Raw genomic sequence first — 21,854 nt, 5'->3', positions numbered from 1 at the left:
AGAAAAAGAAAACGTTTGGGATGTGTGGTCAGAATACATTTATTGACTTTTTAATTGCTATTTTAAATTTTATTTAATATAATTTTTTAATAGTAGAGGAAAGAAAAGAGCAAGAATTCAGTCCTGGTTGAAGTCCCTTTTAAAGAGGTGGTTATGGAAGCTGGAAAAGAGTCACAGAAGGTAGGACCAGAGGTGAAGACCAGAAAGAAATTGAATATTTCTTTTTCTGAGATACTCTAAGCATAACTTGTAACATGAGCCCCCAAAACGTACAGTTATTATGTAGCACAGTTCCATACACACCAATATATTTGTTGTTATAATTATTTTATGGTTTCTCAAAAATTGGTTTAATTAGCATAGATGATTGTTTTTTGTTTGTTTGTTTGTTTTTGGCCATGCTGCTTCCCCAGCCAGGGATCGAACCCCTGCCCCCTGCAGTGGAATCACAGGGTCTTAACGACTGGACCACCAGGAAAGTCCCTAGAATATTGTATTTTTAATAGATGTCTGTAACAATCTCTCCCATTCTACATGCGCTTCTAGAACTATGCCACTTACTGGGTAAGAGGTGAAGTCCATGCCTCTTCTCCTCTTGGGTGGGCCTTTGTGACTGCCTTGTCCAGTGGAGTACTGTAGAAATCACACTATGCCATGCACTTCTACCTTGTTCTCTTGGAACTCTGTCTAAGAACCAAGTCACCATTCTGCGAGGAAGTCATAGAGAGGCCCACATGGAGAGGAACCAAGCTCCTAGCCAACAGCAAGCCCAAATTACCAGCCATGTGAATAGGCCATCTTGAATGTGGATCCTTCTGGCCCCAGTTGAGCTCCTTTAGCTGATGCCAAATGGACCACAGCTAAGCCGTCCAAATTGAGACCTGCCCAAATTACAGATTCACAGCAAAATAAATGAATGTTATTATTTTAAGCTTCTATGTTTTGAGGTAGATTGTTACATACCAATTGATAAATGGGATAATCAGAATAAATGATCAGAGATTATCATGTGGCTATCATGATATTATTCTCATTTTATTTATCATTCAATTTATTGCATACAAAATTCTGTTCTTCATGGTGGTGATACAGCAGTGATTGCAACAGATAATGTCCCTCCTTTCCTTAAGGGGAGGGCTTGCTGTAGGGAGGGCAGATAGATTATTAAAAAACTAACAAATAAATTGATAATTGCTAGGTGGTAATAAATGCTTTGTAGAAAAAGCAATCTATGGGGAATAGAGAGTGATGGAGTGTTCTATATTAGATGGAGTGGTTAAGAAGGGCCTTTCTGAAAGGAAGACAATTGAATAGAGACTTGAAAGAAGTAAGGCAGCACATCCCATGAATATCTGGGGGATGAGCTATCAAGAGAGAGGGAATGGTGCAAAAGCTCCAAGATAGGCATGGCTTCGAGGCCAGTAAGTTGGAGTAGAATGAGGAAGGGATGGAATGAGAGGAGATGAAGTCAGAGATACATAGGGGCAGGGACAGACCCTGTAGGGCTTCATAGGCTATGATGGGAACTTTGGCCATTGAAGGGTTTTGAGGACAGAAGTGACATTATCTGACATATTTTTAAAAGATCAGTCTGACTGTGTGGAGAATAGATTGTAGGAGTGCAAGGTTTGAAACAGAGAGAACTGCTAAGAGGTTAATGCAATGATCCAGGTAACAGATGATGGTAGCTTAGACCAGGGCATGAGAAGTGGTCAGATATTTTATTTACATATATATATAAAAGTACAGCCACCACAGGAGTTCCCTGGTGGCCTAGTGGTTAGGATTCTGGGCTTTCATTGCCGTGGCCCAGCTTCAATCCCTGGCTGGGGAGCTGAGATCCTGCAAACCATGTGGTGTGACAAAAAAAAAAAAAAAAAAATACAGCCACCACCAGGATATGGATGTGGAACTTGATTAGAAGAGAGGCATCAAGTATAACTATAAGGGTTTTTGTGTTATTTGCTCTATAGCAAGTACATTACATGTACTTGTCCTGCCCTCCATTGGAGCTCCTAGAGTCATTCTGAGTATTCACTCATCTAATGGCTATGATGCCAGTACCAAGTGCCATTCAAGACACTGTGCCTTTAATCACAGACTCTTCAAGATGCTGACCCCTCACAGAAATGCAGGAATGACTCAGAACGTTATGAACATCGCTTTGAAGTTGTCTGTAACAGATCTAATTACACCTTTTTTTGTTAGCAATATTTCCTTGAAGAAGTTGACTCAGGATATAGGGAGAATCCAGAAGCTGGTTTTACTGTCATGTCGTAAGGGGAGAATCAGCCACAATAATTTATGTTGTTTCTCCCACAGAACTTGGTGGGCTTTCTTTTTTTTTTTTTTTTTTTAATATTTATTTATTTATTTATGGCTGTGTTGGGTCTTCGTTTCTGTGTGAGGGCTTTCTCCAGTTGTGGCAAGCGGGGGCCACTCTTCATCGCGGTGCGCGGACCTCTCACTATTGCGGCCTTTCTTGTTGCGGAGCACAGGCTCCAGACGCGCAGGCTTAGTAGTTGTGGCTCACGGGCCTAGCTGCTCCGCGGCATGTGGGATCTTCCCAGACCAGGCTCGAACCCGTGTCCCCTGCATTGGCAGGCAGATTCTCAACCACTGCGCCACCAGGGAAGCCCTGGTGGGCTTTCTTGTGTGTACCTTGGGTCCTCCTTATATTCCCAAAGTAACTGAAGAGGGAGACAAATATTATTAGTGTCATTTAACAAGTGGAATCTCAAAAGGATGTATGGAGTTTGTCATTAGTCATATATTTTAAGCCTTGAAGAACTGGCGAAATAAGACTATAGTTAATTTTGATGATTCCAGGAAAGAAGAAGACACATAATTTTAATTCCCAGGTAGGTTCTTTCCCCTAATTTCATACCTCCATGGATTTTGTGGCAGTAATAGATTTTATTAGGTGAGCAGGTAGGTGATAACTGCCCTGAAAGCAGCACTGACCTCTAAAGTTTAGCAATCCCTAGACATTCAAACTTTTTCTTAATAACTTACTATAAATCTAGTCTCCAGGAAAACATGTAAATATTACTGAATCATTTAAATTTTTTGACTTTCATGTATTAACTAAGCATCTAACAAAGTGGTTCTGGACTTCTCAGATTTGTCCTGAGACTGTCTTCTTTAGCTTAAAGGGCTTCTCTCCTACTTCTAATAATATGGGCTTCATCTAGTGAACAAGCTACATTCCTTAGTTCAAACTGATCAGAATTTTGTTAAGTCTTCATTTTCTGGAAGTTTGTAAAGCTTCAGGTTCACTTTGATAACTTAGAAGATGACAACAGTTTACTAGCTGCAGTTTCACCTTTATTTTTATACAAAGTTAATTGTCGTTAGTCTAAGCCAAAGAATGTTTACCCCTTAGTCAAACAAAAATACATCAGGGAATATATTCCAAAGTCAAATATACACATTTATGAGTTTTTTAGAGTACAAGTTCCTTATTTTAGTACAGTTTTAAGGCAGGCTTAGATTCAAAAAATCCCTGTGTCCCACTGTGATTAGCTGTGGCATCCTTTTCTTCATCTGTAAAATGGGGATAATGAACTACTGCTAAAGCAGTTTTGAGATTAAATGAGAAAATGTAGTAAACGCTTAGCATAGACTCTGGCACTTAGTAAAGTCTCAGTAGATGTTTGCTGTTTCTAACATATATGTAGAAATCCTCCAACTCCCTTTCTATTCCCCATTCACTACCCTCCCAATCAAGTGTGAGTCATTGAGGCCAGTCCGGAAGAACAGGCCAATAGGGAGGAGCTCAGACATTTCAAGTCAGGTGATCTTCGGTGGTTGTGATGTTTCCAGAAAGTACCTCCCCTTAATCCAGGCAAGAGGCGCCCTTGCCAGGCCCCTTGCCCTGGTCCTGTACTTAATAAAACCCTGCATATCACAAACACACAGAAAAGTAAATTTATCAAGGAATGTGTGGCTATGGCTGCCTCTGTCATTTAGGACTTGGCATTTAGCTCTCACCAGAAACTCTAAGCATCTGCCCTGGTAATGAACACCTTCCAGGCCCCAGGGAATTGCTGTTCCACATTTCTTGTGCTGTGTCCTCGACACAAAAGGCAATTGTGTCTGAATGTCATGAAGGTTTTAGGTTTGTGCTGCTGTTAACATTTGAAACAGATACTGCTTTGGAGTACAGGAGGATTTGAGTAATGGAAATTTTTTTTAGGAAAGACAAAAAAACAAATTAACTTGTTAAATCCTTTCTTTGTGATAATGTGAACACAAAAGATTCTGGAATAACGAAGTTTCGTGACTGAGTAAAGCCAAGCCTCCAATTTCTTGCTTATTTTTATGTTCCAGTTCCTGGTTCCAGAGGTTTTTCATTGTGTTAAAAGTTAGATTTGATTTAGACCAGACATGAGAGGCTGTAGAAGAGTAAAGTGAAACAACAGAAGGTGCTCAAATAATGAGCAAATCAGTCTTTGGCAGAAAAAAGTGAATTTTAAATTTGTGCTATCTAATTTTTTAATATGTAGTATTACTTGCTTTTAATCATAGTACAAGTGTTCAAACCCCAAACAGATCTAATTTTTAAAAATATGAAAATTATAGACAAATTTTTTTCTAAATTGAATGAAACTGCATGAGGAATATTCAACAAATGTGACATTCTAATGAAATATAAGGAAATTAGAAGAAGGAAATGGAAAAGTTTGCATGAATGTGAAGAAGAAAACATGTACAAATAAACCTAAACCTAATTTCGATAGAGATTATTTTCTGACCCTAATAGGTCAGTGTATATAGTCTGATTGAAAAGACATTTGAACAAATTGAGCAACATACTACTATTTTTGTTTTCCTGTATTACACCCCATCATTGAAATATTGTAAGAATAATAACAAAACTTGGGTGGATGTGGATATTATTGTAAGAGACAGAGAAAATTGCAATAAAACTGGCAATGGTTTATATAATACCAAAATATCTGGTAATAGTTTCTATTGTATTCTATTGAAAACAATAATTTATCATATATGACACCATTATATTGTTTGAATGTGATATGTGAAAAATCCGGTTCATTTCCAAATCTAAGTATTGCCTTATGAACATTATTTAAAATTCCAGTTTCTCTTGCTTCAGCATAGCAAAGTTTCTCCAAATTGAAATTAATAAAAATTATTCAAGAACCACAATGACCCAAGAAAAGTTGTCCAATTTGGCCTTCTTATATGTAGAACACAAATGATGAGCTATCTTGGTAATGACAACACAGAGATTTTGCTGAAATGAAGAGATAAAAAGGAAGTTTTATGGAATAAATATATTATAATTTATGAATTTTGTATGTCTTTATCTTATTAGTCATTCAAACATAAATATCCTATGAACAGAACACCCAGACATGCTCAATCATAATTATGTTTGATTGTCCTTGATATTTTGTTGACTTTCAGTCCTATAAAAATCATAGCTTTATACATTTTCCTGTTAAGAAACAAAGTTTATTCTTTCATTGAAGACTAATTATTTTTTTCCTAGATAAAAATACAGGTTTACAGGACTTCCCTGGCGGTCCAGTGGTTAGGATTCTGCACTTCTACTGCAGGGACCACTGTGGGAACTGAGATCCCACATGCCAACTGGTGTGGGAAAAAAAATACAGGTTTAAAATGTTTCTCATGTGTTGATATCAAAAGAGAGGATCCAACCATAAAGGAGTTTACCTATTTGCTATCCTTCAGTGTATAACCATAAGGTCATGTAAAGCAAAAACCAATTTCAGGGACTTCCCTGGTGGTGCAGTGGTTAAGATTCCACACTTCTAAGGCAGAAGGCCCGGGTTCCATCCCTGGTCAGGGAACTAGATCCCACATGCATACTGCAACTAAGAGTTTGCACACCACAACTAAGGAGCCTGCGTGCTGCAACTAAAACCCAGCGCAACCAAATAAATAAATTAATTAAAAAAATATTTAAAAATCTGTCATCATCATGATTTAAGAAAAAACAATTGCAAAGAAAAAAACATTTTGAGATAACTTAAGTTTTTTTTTTTTTTGCACTACGTGGGCCTCTCACTGTTGTGGCCTCTCCCATTGCAGAGCATAGGCTCAGCGAGCCCGCTCCGCAGCATGTGGGATCTTCCCCGACCGGGGCACGAACCCATGTCCCCTGCATCGGCAGGCAGACTCTCAACCACTGCGCCACCAGGGAAGCCCAAGACAACTTAAGATGTTTTTTGATCATAATTATGGTGGTTTCAATAAAGAACTAGCTGATTAGGGCAGTAGGTAGGTACCTCAAATTCATAATATATGGGTAACATATATGGCAAAATAAATATGGGAAAACTTTCCATATTTTATTGTTAAATCATCACTACCAGAACTAAAAACTGCTGATTTATTTGATAAAACTGAGTTTGCTTTCATTTCAAATAATAAAAGAAATATTTCCTATTCTAACAGGAATCAGTGTTTTATTTTTAATAATTTCCCCATTTTTTTCCCTCCCCTTTGGCCACACCGTGCTGCTTTCAGGATCTTGGTTCCCCGACCAGGTATTTCACGGGCAGTGAAAGCACCGAGTCGTAACCACTGGACCACCAGGGAATTCCCAATGTTTTATTTTTTATCTTGAAATAATTTCAAGATCACAGATTGGTTGTAAGAACAGTACAAAGAATTTTCATATACCCTTCTTCCAGATTCCCTATTGTTAACATTTTAACATGTTTGCCTTATCATTTTCTTTCTCTTTACATATATGTATATGTGTACATACACACAAATGTAATTATTTTCTGAGTCATTTGTTGAGCGTAAGTTGCTGAAATAATATCTATTACTCCAAAATAGTTCAGAGTATATTTCCTAAAAAATAAGAACACTCTCATATATAACCATAGTGTGCTTATCAAAATAAAATTAACATTGATCTATTGCTACCATCTAATTCACAGATTCCATTCAAATTTCACTGATTGTTCTGAGAATGTCCTTCGTACAAAAGAAATAAAAAACCTTCCTTTTTCTTTTTTTCCTTTCTTGTCCAGGATGAAGTCTAGGATCACACATTGCATGAAGTTTGTCATGTCACTTTGGTCTCTTTTAATCTGGAATAGTTCTTTAAGTCTTTCCTTATCCATCAGGATTTTGTCACTTTTGAAGAATGCAGACAGTTACTTTGTAGAATATCCCTCAATCTAGGTTTGTTTGCAGTTTCATCATGTATCAGACAATTAAATTAGACTGTGTTCTCAGTGCATGATATCAGGAGGCACACAAAACTGACTTGTCCCATTACTGTGATTTTTAAGTATTACTACTTGAACAAGATTATGTTGGTCGAGGGTGCTGGACAAGTTCCCCCTGGTTCCTGGTGTCACCAACTGCACTGGCTGAGCCAGCCACGCTAGCCACAGCCCCCCAGCTGCAACCAAAGTGAATAGGTTCACATATTTTAATTTTGTTCTTATAAAGGTTTATAAGGTAAGAAGAAGCAAGATAAGAAGAATAAAACATTTAATTGTGTGTTAGCTTGCTTCATAACATCCAAATATTCAGGTTAATGGTATGTGGCCTTCATTTGTACCCTTGCCCTACAACGTGCAAAAGTTAGGGCTGGACCTATTTCCAGGTAGACTTTCCCTCTTGATGATTCCACCTGCAATGTAAGCAGGGCCTGACTAAGACACGTGGCATGTTTTGTAGGCTAATAACTTGATGGACTACCAAAATGAAGGTCTTATGTACTTTCTATAAACACAAATTGTATGCCTCTTTCTTTACATTTCCAAAAGCCACTCGACAAAGATGGAACCACACTTGCCTGTGAGGAATGTTTCAGCATTTCTCCTTGAGGGCTTTGTAGACCTTGGCCAGAGTGGACTCAATGTAAATTTTTCTGGTTATAAAAGGAGTTACAAATTGAAACCAGAGGAAACTGGCCTCACGATTCTGATTTGTTTCAAGTGGCAGTTCTTTAGAACCACTTAATCTGGTCATTCTGTTCAGCAGACCCTTCTCCCATCTCTGACACTGAGCAGTTTACATGCTGATTCTTTCCTGCTAGATTAAACTTATACACACTCATGTCCCAAGAGCAGTCTTAAATCATTGGAGGATGGGGGTACAGAGTTAAAATTCATTCTAAGGATGGGTACATTTTAAATTGCTGTGCCAGTTGGTAATTTGTCTTTTTTTCCTGGTGGAGTCAGTAAATTCCAATATTGGGAAAATAGAATTTGTTTTCTACGTTCCTGAGACCTTTTGGCTTGGCTTGATTGAGGCCAAATATAAAATGTAGACTCCCAGTCCCCAAGCCAGCCAGTCTGATTTACTAGAGGTGGTGAATATTCAGATATTTGCATTTTACCTAGTACCCACACAATTCCCATGCAATAGCCCAAAGACCACCTTTGAAATACTGTTGGGTGAGGGAATACTGTTTCTTGAGGTGCTTTTTTGTTTGGTGGGTTGGTTGATTGGTTCTTCTCAGTCTCTGTGTGGAGAATAGGGAATTCTTAAGTTGCAATTAGTTTTAAAAGAAGGAAAAAAAGGACTTAGAAAAAAGTTATGTTGACTAGATGAGAGTGATGGAGGGAGGGAAAAGGAATAAGGCAGTCAGGGATCAGGGAAGACGATGGAGGGAGACAGTAGTACGTTTTTTTTTTTTACCATTTAACAAATACCGAATACTTACTGAATGTGAGTACTGTGCTAAATGCTGGAGATTCAAAGGTGAACTCGACAGCAGGGCCCACCCTCAGGGAGTTTACAATCTAGGGTAGGCTGAGACAGGTACAAAGGTGCTGTGGGAAGGCCCCTAACCCAGGCTTGGCTTCCTGAGGGGGAATCTGCATGCTCTGGACCCGGAGTAGTCAAGGAGGGGGTAAAGGGGCTCTAGAGCTAATTCATTCTATTTAATTTTTAAACTTTTTTTTTTCTTGCTTACAAAAGTAATAATGTTTGTTATGAAACAACTTCCTAGCATAGGAAAGTGAAAGCCTTTTACAATCCTCCCTGCTACTGATCACCGCCCTTCCCTGTCGGATCACCAGTCAGGAGATTGGGACTCCGCGACTTTGAGGATTTGTTTCGGGAAGGCGAAGTCCAGCATCGGTCCTCCTACCAGCAGGGGGTGGAGTACTGCAAGCCAGGCGGCCGGCGGGTCTCTCTTCCACACGTCGCTGGCGTGAGCGTCGGCGCTACATACTGCGCCTGCGCACGCGCCACGGCCTTTTTCCCCCCCCGGAGCCGTGCTGGTTTTGCAGCTTGGTGGCGGATAGAGCTTCTATTCTACAGGATGGTGAGTGTGTATCTCGGTCTCGGGGCTACAGATGCATGGGGGTTCCCCCTCCTTGTCCTAAAGGCAGGCTAGGTTCCGTCTGGCGCTGTGCAGGGATCGGATGCCATTAGATTGCCGGCTCTGCCGTGGTCGGGCTGCAGCTCCCAGCGTGGCCTTAATGGCTGCCACGGCGCACAAGCGGGCGGGGGGAGGGGTTGAAGAAGAGGGGGAGTTGGGGCAGAGGATTGGGGATGGGGTGAGTATAGTAGACAAACGACAGGGTTAGTGCTGGCCCGGCAGAGGGGGCACCGGCAGGCGGCCGGGGCGAGGAGATTGCGTAGAGTCAGTCTCAGACTAGCTGGGGGATGCCTGAGTGGAGACGGGCTGCGGCTCCTCGGACCCAGCTCCACCCATGACTGCTTGGTGGGTTTTCCGGGAGAGCGTCGGGGCTGGCAAATTGTTCGGAAAACCTGTGTTTTGGGGCCGAAGAAGTGGCTTTTAAGCCACAACCGTCAGTAGAACCTGGAGGCTGTGGGGTCTCTGGGCCCCGAAAAGAAGCTCATTTACTTTGGTATGCGTCGCCTGCCTCTTTCTCTATATCGTCGCTGGCTCCGCTTTTTAATGATTCTTCGGGTGGGTGTTGCTTTAGTTGGTGGGGGTCAGTGTTGTTTTAATCGGGAGTAATTGCTGAATATATCCTTGGCCAGTTATGTTTTGTGGCAAGTAATTTAGGCTTTTGAAATACATTTGTGGAAAGAGGGAAATATTAGGTTCTCGAAATGGGACAGTGTTAAGAACAGATTGACGTTTGCAAGATTGCTGTCTTGAACAGTGTTTTGCAAAGTTGGTCACTAGGATTATTGCTGGTCCAATAGGGAACAAAAGTTGAGAGTAAGTTTAAGAATTTAAAATCAATGTGACAGTTTTATATCTGGTGAATATAATAAATTGGCCTGCATTTTGTATGTTTTTTCATTCCATCTTTCCTGCTGATTCATTTTTATTTTGCTTTATGAAACTGTCAGTCTTGACATATGGAAAGTAGGAGAAAAAGTGATTCTTGACTTCAGATTTGAGAAAGTGATGGTTGTGTCTGGATTCACTTTTGAAGTTTAAGTGTTATTTTGTTACACAGTTAACACAAATGTCAAAAGTATCAGAAGCTAAAACATTTATCAAAGTTTTAATAACTTTTTTTTATCTTAAAGGGGTTTGTTAAAGTTGTCAAGAATAAGGCCTACTTCAAGAGATACCAAGTGAAATTTAGAAGACGGCGAGGTATGGTCAGGTTTTCATGTTCACGACATGAAAAGAATCTGCTTTGTAGTGGAATAGACTTTTTTAAATTACTTTTTTTTTTCAGAGGGCAAAACTGACTACTATGCTCGGAAACGATTGGTAATTCAAGATAAAAATAAGTACAACACACCCAAATACAGAATGATAGTTCGTGTAACTAACAGAGATATCATTTGTCAGGTAAGTTGTATTCTAGACGCAAGTAATGGATGGTAACCTCCACCCCCCCCCCTTCTGCCCTCACTGTGGTAGAAAAGTTGTACTTGGGGAGCAAAACACAACATATGCATTAGGTCCATCTAGTCTAGTGCCTGGCACTCCAAGGAACATTGAGTAGTTCTTTTAGTAGGTTTGAAGTTGGAGCCTGGGAAATTGGTACTGTAAAAAGTACTCTGAGGATCAGCTGTTTGGCAATCCTGACCCAGTTTAATTCCATTCACTTTCTAATTGGTGGGGGTGGGGTGGGGGTGGGGGTGGGATTAGAGAAGTTCATGGCACTGTGCTATTTTTGTGGGGGTGGGAGGGTAAATTTGAGACCCAGTAGAAGGTTCTTGCCCATTCCAATTCCAGTAAGATAATAGAATTTATTGTGGACTGAGTTCACTTATCCAATACTTTGAAGAGGTAGGTAGTTGTGAATGTTAAATTAGACTCTTAAGATTATTTTTATTCTTGATTATTGTTCAAAATAGGTTTTAGTAAATACTTAACGAAGGTGTCTCCCATGTAAAAGACTTACAGAAAGTGGCAATTTGCTCCTAGAAGGTAGTTTTCTGGGCTTTTACAACTAGGAAAACTTTTCGTACTTGAGATTTGGAGGAGACAGGCACATTTATTTTCTGGCCAGACTAATTTGTTGGTTGTGAAGGCAATCTCTTCCTCCATACCTAAGTTCAGATAACTAAATATTAGGTTTTCTGAAACATTGTTGGACTTAGATATGCTTAGTTTAAAAGGTGTTTGAAATAATCAGGGATTCCTTTTTGATTTTTCAAAGTGCCTCCTTAATTCACCAGCTTTCCCAGCTCAAGGTCTTTTCAGTATTTCTCAGAAGTAAGGAACTACAGTATAACTTATTCCAAAGGTATTTTAATATTCGATGTCTGTGGTAATTTGAGACTTATGTACTGTGAAATTAGTCAAACATACTTACAAACTCATAAACCTACCTTCTGTAGTTGACCAGGCCATAATTGTTGAAGGTGAGTGGGTTTAACAAAGATCTTAAGTGATGCAGATCTGTGTGTTTTTTTGTTAAATCTTTTGAAAAAGAAGGCACTTAGGAAGTAATCCACAAAACAGTGAAAACAGATTACTAACCTGTTTTTTCTCTTATTGTAGATTGCTTATGCCCGTATAGAAGGAGATATGATAGTTTGTGCAGCTTATGCTCATGAACTCCCGAAGTATGGTGTGAAGGTTGGCCTGACAAATTATGCTGCAGCATATTGTACTGGCCTGCTGCTGGCACGCAGGGTATGTACAAGATTACTTTAAGTGATGTATTTTGGAATTAGCTCACTGGAGTTGTCTGCAACATAGATGGTTCACACATGGATAAGACACCTTCAGCTAGCTGTGGGGAGAGAGGAGTGCCTCCTGTTGCCCTGTGGCTTATAAGGGCGTCACCAGGGAAGATAATTTTATATAAATACCTTGTTTAAGACAGAGATGTACTTTATAATCTGGGGAAGCCTTTTTTTCTGTTTTCTCCCATTTGTTGGGTATATCTAGACCAATAGAATTATTTTGCATTGATGGATATCTGTAATCTGTGCTGTCTGATATGGTAGCCGCTAGCCACATGTAGCTATTAAGCGCTTGAAATGTAGTTTTAGTAGCTGCATTTTGTTAATAATCTTTGCTTTTGTGCAACATTTCTATGAAATGAAAATGTGATCTTACTTGCTTTGTTCTGACTTGTTGCAGTGGTTGTTACTGTCATGTGGATCTTAGTCAGGTTGAAGTCTATAGATCTTTCTAGATCTAGCGTAGTGGCATTAGAATATATAGCGCTTACAGCCCACCTGAATATTATATATTAGCGCTGTACTCGTGATTGTATATGTCTTAATGCTATAATTGGACTAGCAGTCTGTTAGAGTTAGACATTGATAATGCTTGGGATCGTGGTGTAGTGGGTTTATCATTGGCGTTGTTTGGGTTCAGCTTTAGCATTATTTAATGTTTAGATATTATCTTGCCATATTGGGTGATCAGAATATCCTATTATATACCAGTTGAATTTGAGTGCGTGCCTATATTGTTATCAGTGACTTGTTATCAAGGATTGTGGTGGCCATTCTTTTGGTGGTATATTGACTTCAGAATTTGGGATGTTAGATGATCATCTTTGGATGATGAGAATACATTGTCTTATCATATAGATAGATTCACAGTGAGTTGCAGATACAGTTACATAGTAGTCAGTCACAGAGATAGATGAGATTGGTCATCATCTTACATGCATGATCTAGCAGATGGAGATACAGCAGATTGTAATAGCAGATCATTAATATAGCACAATAAGATATATAGGATATATATTTATTGATTTCACATTATATTATAATACATGATAAATTGAGATGTATTACGAATTCTTAGATATATATAATAAGAATAAATTTGAGAGTTATATTATGTTGTTATATTTCATAGAATACCGAGATATGTGATATACAGGTAGATTGATTACATATGAAGTCAATTTTAGCAAATTTCGTTCATTGTCGTTGCAAATTACAGATTGATATATCTTATACAGTGTAAAAAGTTTTGTCAGGATCATTTAAACAGATTATTTACTTGAGATTGTAAATAAAATGTGGATTCTAGATATTTAGTTTGTAGATTATTCATTAGAAAACATCTAATTGGTTTGAAGATTGCAGATTTTTGGTGTGTAAGAGATTGGTAAAGGAAATTTTGGAAGAATGGCAGGTCATTAAAGTTGTGAATTTTGAGATATTGTTGTTTGAATATATTCTAACAAGCATTTAGATTGGCTTCTTTGTTAATAGCTTCTTAATAGGTTTGGTATGGACAAAATTTATGAAGGCCAAGTCGAGGTGACTGGAGATGAATACAATGTTGAAAGCATTGATGGTCAACCTGGTGCCTTCACCTGTTACTTGGATGCAGGGCTTGCCAGGACTACTACTGGGAATAAAGTTTTTGGGGCCCTGAAGGGAGCTGTCGATGGAGGCTTGTCTATCCCTCACAGGTAATAATAGTATTCAGGGCCTCGTTGCCTGGACTCCAGTACTGCACTGTTTCTAACTGGTTGGGCTGTGGAGATAACTGAACCAATTAGAGTAATAGTAGCTATCATTGTGTACCTGCCATGTGCTGGGTACTGTGCAAAGGGAACCTGGCAGGGTGGGAAGGAACTGTAACATGGTTTATAAATGAAGAGACTGGGGTTCAGGGGTAAAATTATTTGTCCAAGGTTTTAGAGCCAATAAACGGAAGAGCCAGTGTTGAAACCACTACCTTTTCCACCAGTACTCCCCCTATTTTTTTTTTTTGTTTGTTTAATTCAGAATGAAAATTTGTTTACTGAGTTATGGGGAAATATGGACTCTAGGGGGGGAAAAAGTTTGAGAAAAAGACATAAATTTTTAAACTTTCAACTGGAAATAAGAGTGTAGGCTGTCCTTTGCTATGAAATAAGGAGAACTAACTTCATAGTGGCCTTGGTTCATTTAATGGTATTTAAAGGTGCTTGTGGCATGATTTTCTATCCTGGAATTCAAAAATTAGCTGCTGAATGATGATGTCCCACTAACTGAGCAGTCAGTAGTTGGTCCTTTGGTTGCATATGATGCAATTAATTGTTTCAAGACGGGACTGATGGCAGCTACTGAAATGAATTCCTTCTAGTGAACTGATTTCAACCATTATATACTAAAACATGGAAAACTTTATTTCAGTACCAAACGGTTCCCTGGTTATGATTCAGAAAGCAAAGAATTCAATGCTGAGGTACACCGAAAGCACATCATGGGGCAGAACGTTGCAGATTATATGCGTTACCTGATTGAAGAAGATGAAGATGCTTACAAGAAACAATTCTCTCAATACATAAAGAACAACGTAACTCCAGACATGGTAAAAATTTAACTAAAAATACCTGTATTGGTAAATTTATAGAACCGGGTTTCCTACCTGTTTTGAGTGGGTATGTTAATACAGTTTTATTTCAGGTTAACAGTTAAAAGTTGAATATGGGCATGTTAAAATGAAATTGGGATGTTGCACCTAGGGTAGGTTAAAAGTCAGACAAGATACTGACTTGAGGAGCTGGACTTGTCAACATGCTTTTAGGAATCTCTTAGATGCTGAAGGATGGCAGGCTTCAGGCATCCAAATCTAAAGCCTTTGGTGGCTTTTATGCATTTGGCTGTTCTGTATTTATAAATTTCATTCATGTGGTCATAATCTACTCCAATATGAGGTGCTAGTTACTAGACTTCACTCATTTTGAGGTCATGGGGAAAAAAAGGTTCTTTCTTCATTCTTAGCAGATAAGTGCTATGTTCTGGACTTTCTCAGTGTCTCAGGCATGCACACAAAAAGGGAGATGTACAGATTCTATCACTAGTTCTGTGTGATGTTGCAAAAGTGAAGGGACCCGTGTTTTCAAAAGTCAGTTTAATGCTGCAAAGTTTATCACCCCTAAAGTTGAGTCTCAGGGCTCTCTCTATTAATACATTGGGGTAATTGATGATGACAGTGCGAGTTTCGATAGCGAAGGCATAGAACACAAAAATCACAGATTATTATAAATGTATTACAAATACAGAATTATATGTAAATTGATATATATCAAGTAATTGTTTTTATTAGGTTTTTTTCTGTTGCTGCATATTTTGTATTTGGCATACCTATGTCTGAAAATTATTTTTAAAATAGAGTTATAATTGAGGGAAAGATCACTTTCTGTTTTTGCATTATTTTCCTTTGCTAATAAGCTTTATACAAATGCATGTAGTAACTGCATTTTAAAAAATTTGTTTTTGGCTGCGTTGGGTCTTTGTAGCTGCACACGGGCTTTCTCTAGTTGCGGAGAGCGGGGGCTACTCTTCCTTGTGGTGTGCATGCTTCTCATTGCGGTGGCTTCTCGTTGCGGAGCACGGGCTCTAGGCGTATGGGCGTCAGTAGTTGTGGCTCGTGGGCTCTAGAGCACAGGCTCCGTAGTTGTGGCACACGGGCTTAGTTGCTCCGCGGCATGTGGGATCTTCCCAGACCAGGGCTTGAACCTGTGGGATTCTTAACCACTGAGCCACCAGGGAAGCCCAGTAATTGCATTTTACTCACGTGGAATGAGTAGTTTTAGAGACCTGGATTACCTTGACTCACTCTTCAGGAAGGCTGTAACTGTTACTGAATTTCACACATTTTACAGTTTCTCTTCCTGACTTGATCTTCCATGTGATCAATAGTCATTTGGGGTGGGGGTATTAAAACACTTCAGAGAGTTGCAGCATTGTTTTTTGTTGAATTTTAGAACAAAATTCTCATTAATGTTTCTAATTGGACAGCGGTTTTCTAGGGAAATTCGGGCCTCTTTCTGATTCCACAGAGGCCTGATACTGCTGCCACATACTGGTGATTTGTGGTAGTAGATCAAGAGGTTCCTGGTGTGGGATTCTGGGAATAACTTTTGAAAAGACCTATCAGAAATCAGTGGGAAATAGAAATATGGGGAACGTGGGAGGACAGAGATGTATTTGGCAGTTGCTTGTTAGTCCATGTATTTTTCATCTTAAATCTTAAATGCTGGCATGTAGCCATACTTGAATGAAAGAATTTAGGTCAGATGGTTTTAAATGAGCATAAAATGTGTTTCTACAGAAAACAGTTTGCTTTAAACTTAAGTGACTCATGAAGTATAGCTGAATTATTCAGAAATACATGCGAATTTTTCTTGAGGAAGATTGTTGTGTTTTGTGAATAGTGTCAATTCATGTTGCTTATGGTAAAAACTGGGACTTTCTTAGGAAAAGATGGGTTACAAAAAGATACCAATATTGATCTAGTTTAGCTCCTTTTGAGAATCTGGCTTAGAAGGACAAAATAGAGCAAGCAGTAGAAAAGTGTGTTTTATTACTGTTTAGGGCATATGAAATGAAACCAAGTACTGTTTGCTTTGCTTTGTTTCAGATGGAGGAGATGTATAAGAAGGCTCATGCTGCAATACGAGAGAATCCAGTGTATGAGAAGAAGCCTAAGAAAGAAGTTAAAAAGAAGAGGTATGTGTTTTACTGTTTTTTGAAGAGAAAGAGGTTGGGAGGGGTTCCTGCCTTGTTTCATCTCGCTCAGACTCTGAGTGAAGTTGTGCAAACTCGATCACTAGCTCTGCATGATGTTGCAGAGGTGAGGGGAACCAGGTTTGCTAAAGTAATTGTGGTGATAGAAATGTATTGGCCTTGGATGCTACCGAGGTGGCCCATTCTGTCCCAGTACATTGACACTGTCAATTATTGCATTTTTTAATAGGCTAACTAAGGAAGAGAACAGGTATTGGACTTGGGATTATTTGACCTCCATTTTATTACAAAGTGGGTCTTTTTCAAAGTTAAATATTCTCTATTCTCTTTCGCTATGGTTTTTAAAATTTATGTCCCTTTCTCTTCTTTTTACCTTGTTCTGTAGGTGGAACCGTCCCAAAATGTCACTTGCCCAGAAGAAAGATCGGGTAGCTCAGAAGAAGGCAAGCTTCCTTAGAGCTCAGGAACGGGCTGCTGAGAGTTAATAAACCAAACCACAATTTCTATGAAGATTTTTCAGATAAAGACAGTAATAAACTTATTGAACAAGTAGCTGTTTCTGTGTTAAGCTCTTGTTAATGAAACTGTGGGAAGTACCTGAAATTGACAGTATTTTCCTTCCAGAAACAAGTGTAGCTTTTTCCAGAAAATCTTACATATTGCCTCAAAGTTCATACCTTGGGCATCTGTTCTTCCTGACAGGAGTTATCCCTTGAATTGTATGATGTGCAGCTGTCCTTAAAAAGTCTGGCAAGCAACAGACAAACCTTCCCCTAGAAATATTTCTTCCATTCATTTATTGTAACCACACGATGAGTTGGAAGAAAAAGTACCTTCAAAGTTTACAATTTTAAAGTAAGTGAAACTGATGCTACTCCATGGCTTTAGTTCTTGAGAGAGAGCTCTCCAATGAAGGTCATATAATTTTAACACATTTATCCAGGTGAAACCTTTGAGCAGAAAATACTGGTTCTTTTTAAATTTTATTTATTATTTATTTTTGCGGTACGCGGGCCTCTCACTGTTGTGGCCTCTCTCGTTGCGGAGCACAGGCTCCGGACGTGCAGGCTCAGCGGCCATGGCTCACGGGCCCAGCTGCTCCGCGGCATGTGGGACCTTCCTGGACCGGGTCACGAACCCGCGTCCCCTGCATCGGCAGGTGGACTCTCAACCACTGCGCCACCAGGGAAGCCCGAAAATGCTGGTTCTTTAATTATAAGAGGTGTTTCGTTTTATGGAGTTGAAAGGCCAGATCTGAATAAACACAAAAGAGAGGAGCAAATACTAACCCTTGTATATCAAGTTTACATGAGAAAAAGAGATGGATATATTTACATGCCTCTTGAGAAACAGTCCTTTGGCCAATAGGGAATACTGTTTGTTTGAAAATGGAAAATTATTAATAGGAAGTTTATGATTTCAGAGTCCTGCTCTTAATGTCCCACTTTCCCATAGCTCAGATTCAGGATATGTGTACCTGTGTTAGGTTTGTGGCCTAAAGATACGAGTTTTGAAGACCAGTTGGCTGGCTGATACTAAGATACAGACCCTTAAATCTAGGATGATGAGCTCATCCATATTCAGCCTCTAAAATTGGCAATTATATATTGCCAAGTAGAATGCTTCTGATGGGTTTTCAGTGGGTAAGAGCCACTCAACTTTCTGAAGCCACATAAAATGTTATGTCTAAATGAGTTAAGTGTATTTATAAGAAACCATGCTATTAACCCAACATCTGTTTATAAAGGAGTAATTTTAATTTACCTGCTTTGCAGTCTTAATTTCTGTTAATGTGCAAACTTTACCATGCTGAGACATTAGTAAATTTATAAATTTTCTTTTTTAAACAGCAGCTTCAATGCAAACACAATTTCCAGCACTGATATTTTGGCTAACAAATCTACAAAATACTCTGACCGTTGATGTTTATGGAATGAGGCTTTTCACAGCATTTTTAAGTCATTAGTCAAAATAGTTACACAGTGAATGTACTAGGAAATGTACCAGCGTTTCTAAAAGGGCAGGAATGAATATTTTTGGACCTTTTGATCCTATACCTCCTGCCATTACTTCAGCAATCAACATGTATTTTAAGATGATGGCTTCCTTAGGATCAGGGGAAAGGAGTTTTGTGATAACTGGCAAGGATTTGAATCAAGCCATTTAGAAAAAAATGTTCAAGATTTTTCTTTTGAAGTGCTAAATTTCTTAAAATGGTCACAATGTCCAAATGAACTAAGAGTCGTTTGTGTAGGAAATTTTCTTCCACAGTAATGTTTTTAGGTTATTTAGTATCAAAGAATGTTCCATTTCCATTTGATTTGCTGTGACTTTGAGAGCAATACAGGAATACAGCTGCTTTTCTAATTCTTCACGAATTTCAACTGGAGCACCACGCAACAGGTAGTCTTTGAGTAACTGACAGGCTTTTGCCAAGTTTGGTTGGATCACTTCTGAGGTACACTTCATTGTATTCTGATCACAGCTAGTTCGACAATCCGTGCCATAGACACAGTCCAAATCAGACTCACAGTGACGATCCTTTATAAGTTCTTTCAGGTTTGTCTCTGGCACAATTTTTCTCATGTCCACCATTTTCAAATCATACTTATCATTATATCCTAGGTTTTTGGCACTAGTATCGCACATGAGGAAGTTTCCATAGGGGCCATGGAAAACATCTTCCACAAATTCTAGAAGTCCTATGGCTATTTTAGCCTTTCTAGGCCATGATGGTGTGAACAACTGATCCATGCTTCTTCTGAACCCAGATGGAATAAAAAGTTCAATGACCCATGGAAGGCTTATTCCATAAAGAGAGGTATATTCAACACTTTCCATCACATAGAGATCACCACAGAATCCCATTAATTTGGGGGTATGTTCTTTATCTTGAAGTATTACCATGAGAAGAAATTCATTTAATTGAAGAAGTGCCCATGCTGACTTTGCTTCTCCCAAGGAAACCTGGCCATCTTTGTCTCCATCAGCCACTGTCAAGATGAGATTAACCAGTTCAGAGAGGTTGCCTTGGTCACCCAACTTTGCCTGTAAAGATAAGAATTTGGCTAATTATACAGAAGCAATGAAAAACAATCTCATATGTAACATACTAACTTCCTTTACAGGGATAATTACCATGCTAAGTAATAATCTTGCTACTGAATACCCATAGGAGACAATACCTTTCCAAATATTTATGTTTGCTAAGTGAGTCAGAACTATGTTTTATGTACTTGAGGTGAAACCCACTTTGCTAAGTATGTTAAGAAATAGCCACCTTAACGCCCATAGCCTCCTTAGACCTTGTAGATAAATACAGTTAACCAAGCCATTAATTAATCTTTGTCTTATTCATACACTTACTTGCAAAATTGCAGTGTAATTTGCCCATATCCAAAGTTAACGGGTCAACTACAAATTATTTTCTCCTATTTTGTAATTGTTATTATATTAATTATTTTATTCAAGGTGTTCCAATAATGAATGCTACAAGTATTTCCCTGTGGAGACTCTCTGGCATAAAACAGTCTAAAACTGTAAACTGTTCAAAGAAAAGAAAGATTTTGAGTTAAAATATAAGAGCAATAAAAATGAGAAAAAGATTCTTTCCAAAAGTGTAATTATTTTCATTGTTTTTTGGCCATGCCACGTGGCTTGCGGAAGTTCCCCGACCCGTTCTCGAACCCGCACCCTTGGCAGTGAAAGTGCGGAGTCCTAACCACTGGACCCAGGGAATTCCCAATATTTTCATACTTCTATTTAATCTCTGAGTATTTCTTTAAATTAAAAAAATAATTTGCGGGCTTCCCTGGTGGCGCAGTGGTTGAGAGTCTGCCTGCCGATGCAGGGGACACGGGTTCGTGCCCCGGTCTGGGAAGATCCCACATGCCGCGGAGCTGCTGGGCCCGTGAGCCATGGCCGCTAGCCTGCGCGTCCAGAGCCTGTGCTCTGCAACGGGAGAGGCCACAACAGTGAGAGGCCCGCGTACCGCAAAAAAAAAAAAAAAAAAAATTGGAATCAGTCTACTAATTCTATTTCACCTTTTTAAAAAAAGTGTATCAGTTTTAATGTCAAGCTATAGAGCAGCCCATCTACTTAATGAACTCTCACATCTGGACATTTTTAGTGATAGTAATGTTAAACACCCTCCATACATTTTTTTCTTTGAATTATTTCCTCAAGATAGAGTCCCTGATATAGGTCAAAGAATACCAACATTTTTATGGCTTAGAATGAGGTCCTGCCAGCTTCCAGAAGAGTACCACTTCACACTAGCAACATGTGAATGCATATACTTACTTTAAAGAGACTGTAGACCATTTCTTTGAATTTCTGTACAGTAGTTCCCCTAGTTGGCTTATCAAATAGCACTATTTCTTTCCTTGGTTCCAATTCAGTTCCAAAATCAAGATGAAGTGCTTGTTCCATTTGACATTTCACAACACCTGGTAGATTATCCCAAATCCCTAAATACATCTGTGAAAAGAATGACAAGTTATGCTTTAGGCAGAGTAGAAAACTCTAATCTACCACGATATTTTTAGTGTCCTCCTCTTAAAAAAACACACAAGCAACAAAACCGAGATTGAGCTGACTTCCTGAATTGCAAATTTGAAATCATACTTCAAAGCTTTTTTCCTTAATTTTTTTAAATTATAAAAGTATTGCATACCTAAATATATATGTATATTTTTGACCATGGTCATCAGTTTTATTATTTTCCATTTATTAAATTGTAAAATATCAAAAATAGAAAATTTACCATCTTAACTATTTTTAACATACAGTTCAGTGGTATTAGATTCATGAGGTTGTGCTACCATCACCTGTCTGTCTCCAGAACTCTTTTCATTTTGTAAAATTGAAACTCTCTACTCCCTGTTCCCCTTCTTCCCCCTGCCCCCAGCTCATCACCAGTCCACTTTCTGTCTTTATGATTTTGACTACTCAGTCTAAGTATCTCATATAAGTGGAGTCATACAGAATCTGTCCTTTTGTGACTGGCTTAT

General features: G+C 38.8%; 2 protein-coding genes and 2 non-coding genes across 4 annotated transcripts in view; 3 read left to right on the top strand and 1 right to left on the bottom strand.

The window, feature by feature from the left end:
- Window positions 1–9,154: 9,154 nt before the first annotated feature.
- On the top strand, window positions 9,155–17,392 carry RPL5 (ribosomal protein L5). Its single transcript, XM_004319544.4, has 8 exons — window positions 9,155–9,289; window positions 10,477–10,546; window positions 10,632–10,747; window positions 11,909–12,043; window positions 13,591–13,793; window positions 14,503–14,680; window positions 16,736–16,824; window positions 17,228–17,392. The coding sequence occupies exons 1-8, from the start codon at window positions 9,287–9,289 to the stop codon at window positions 17,325–17,327; spliced, it is 894 nt and encodes a 297-aa protein (XP_004319592.1). The 5' UTR covers window positions 9,155–9,286; the 3' UTR covers window positions 17,328–17,392.
- On the top strand, window positions 14,335–14,430 carry LOC117309779 (small nucleolar RNA SNORD21). The gene has a single exon (XR_004524078.1). It is a non-coding gene; the product is annotated as a small nucleolar RNA SNORD21 (small nucleolar RNA).
- On the top strand, window positions 16,910–17,042 carry LOC117309791 (small nucleolar RNA SNORA66). Its single transcript, XR_004524090.1, has one exon. It is a non-coding gene; the product is annotated as a small nucleolar RNA SNORA66 (small nucleolar RNA).
- A 1,361-nt stretch (window positions 17,393–18,753) lies between the features above and the next one.
- DIPK1A (divergent protein kinase domain 1A) overlaps window positions 18,754–21,854 on the bottom strand; it is a 119,191-nt gene continuing 116,090 nt past the window's right edge. The window contains exons 4-5 of the mRNA XM_004319545.4: window positions 21,145–21,321; window positions 18,754–19,890 (exon numbers count right to left, since the gene is read on the bottom strand). Coding sequence (XP_004319593.2) covers window positions 19,078–19,890; window positions 21,145–21,321 — 990 coding nt within the window. The 3' untranslated portion in view covers window positions 18,754–19,077. The remainder of the gene's footprint in view (window positions 19,891–21,144; window positions 21,322–21,854) is intronic.

This window comes from Tursiops truncatus, chromosome 1 (assembly GCF_011762595.2).
Source record: "Tursiops truncatus isolate mTurTru1 chromosome 1, mTurTru1.mat.Y, whole genome shotgun sequence".
NCBI classification, from domain to species: Eukaryota; Metazoa; Chordata; class Mammalia; order Artiodactyla; family Delphinidae; genus Tursiops; species Tursiops truncatus.
The sequence above is the reverse complement of the archived record's forward strand: the minus strand, read 5'-3'. Positions and strand labels throughout refer to the sequence as shown.

Bases quoted from the DNA above. Each gene is read 5' to 3' on its own strand.
- RPL5 (XM_004319544.4), top strand. The intron at 10,748-11,908 runs GTAAGTTGTATT...CTCTTATTGTAG, and splicing joins ACAGAGATATCATTTGTCAG to ATTGCTTATGCCCGTATAGA. The intron at 16,825-17,227 runs GTATGTGTTTTA...CTTGTTCTGTAG, and splicing joins AAAGAAGTTAAAAAGAAGAG to GTGGAACCGTCCCAAAATGT.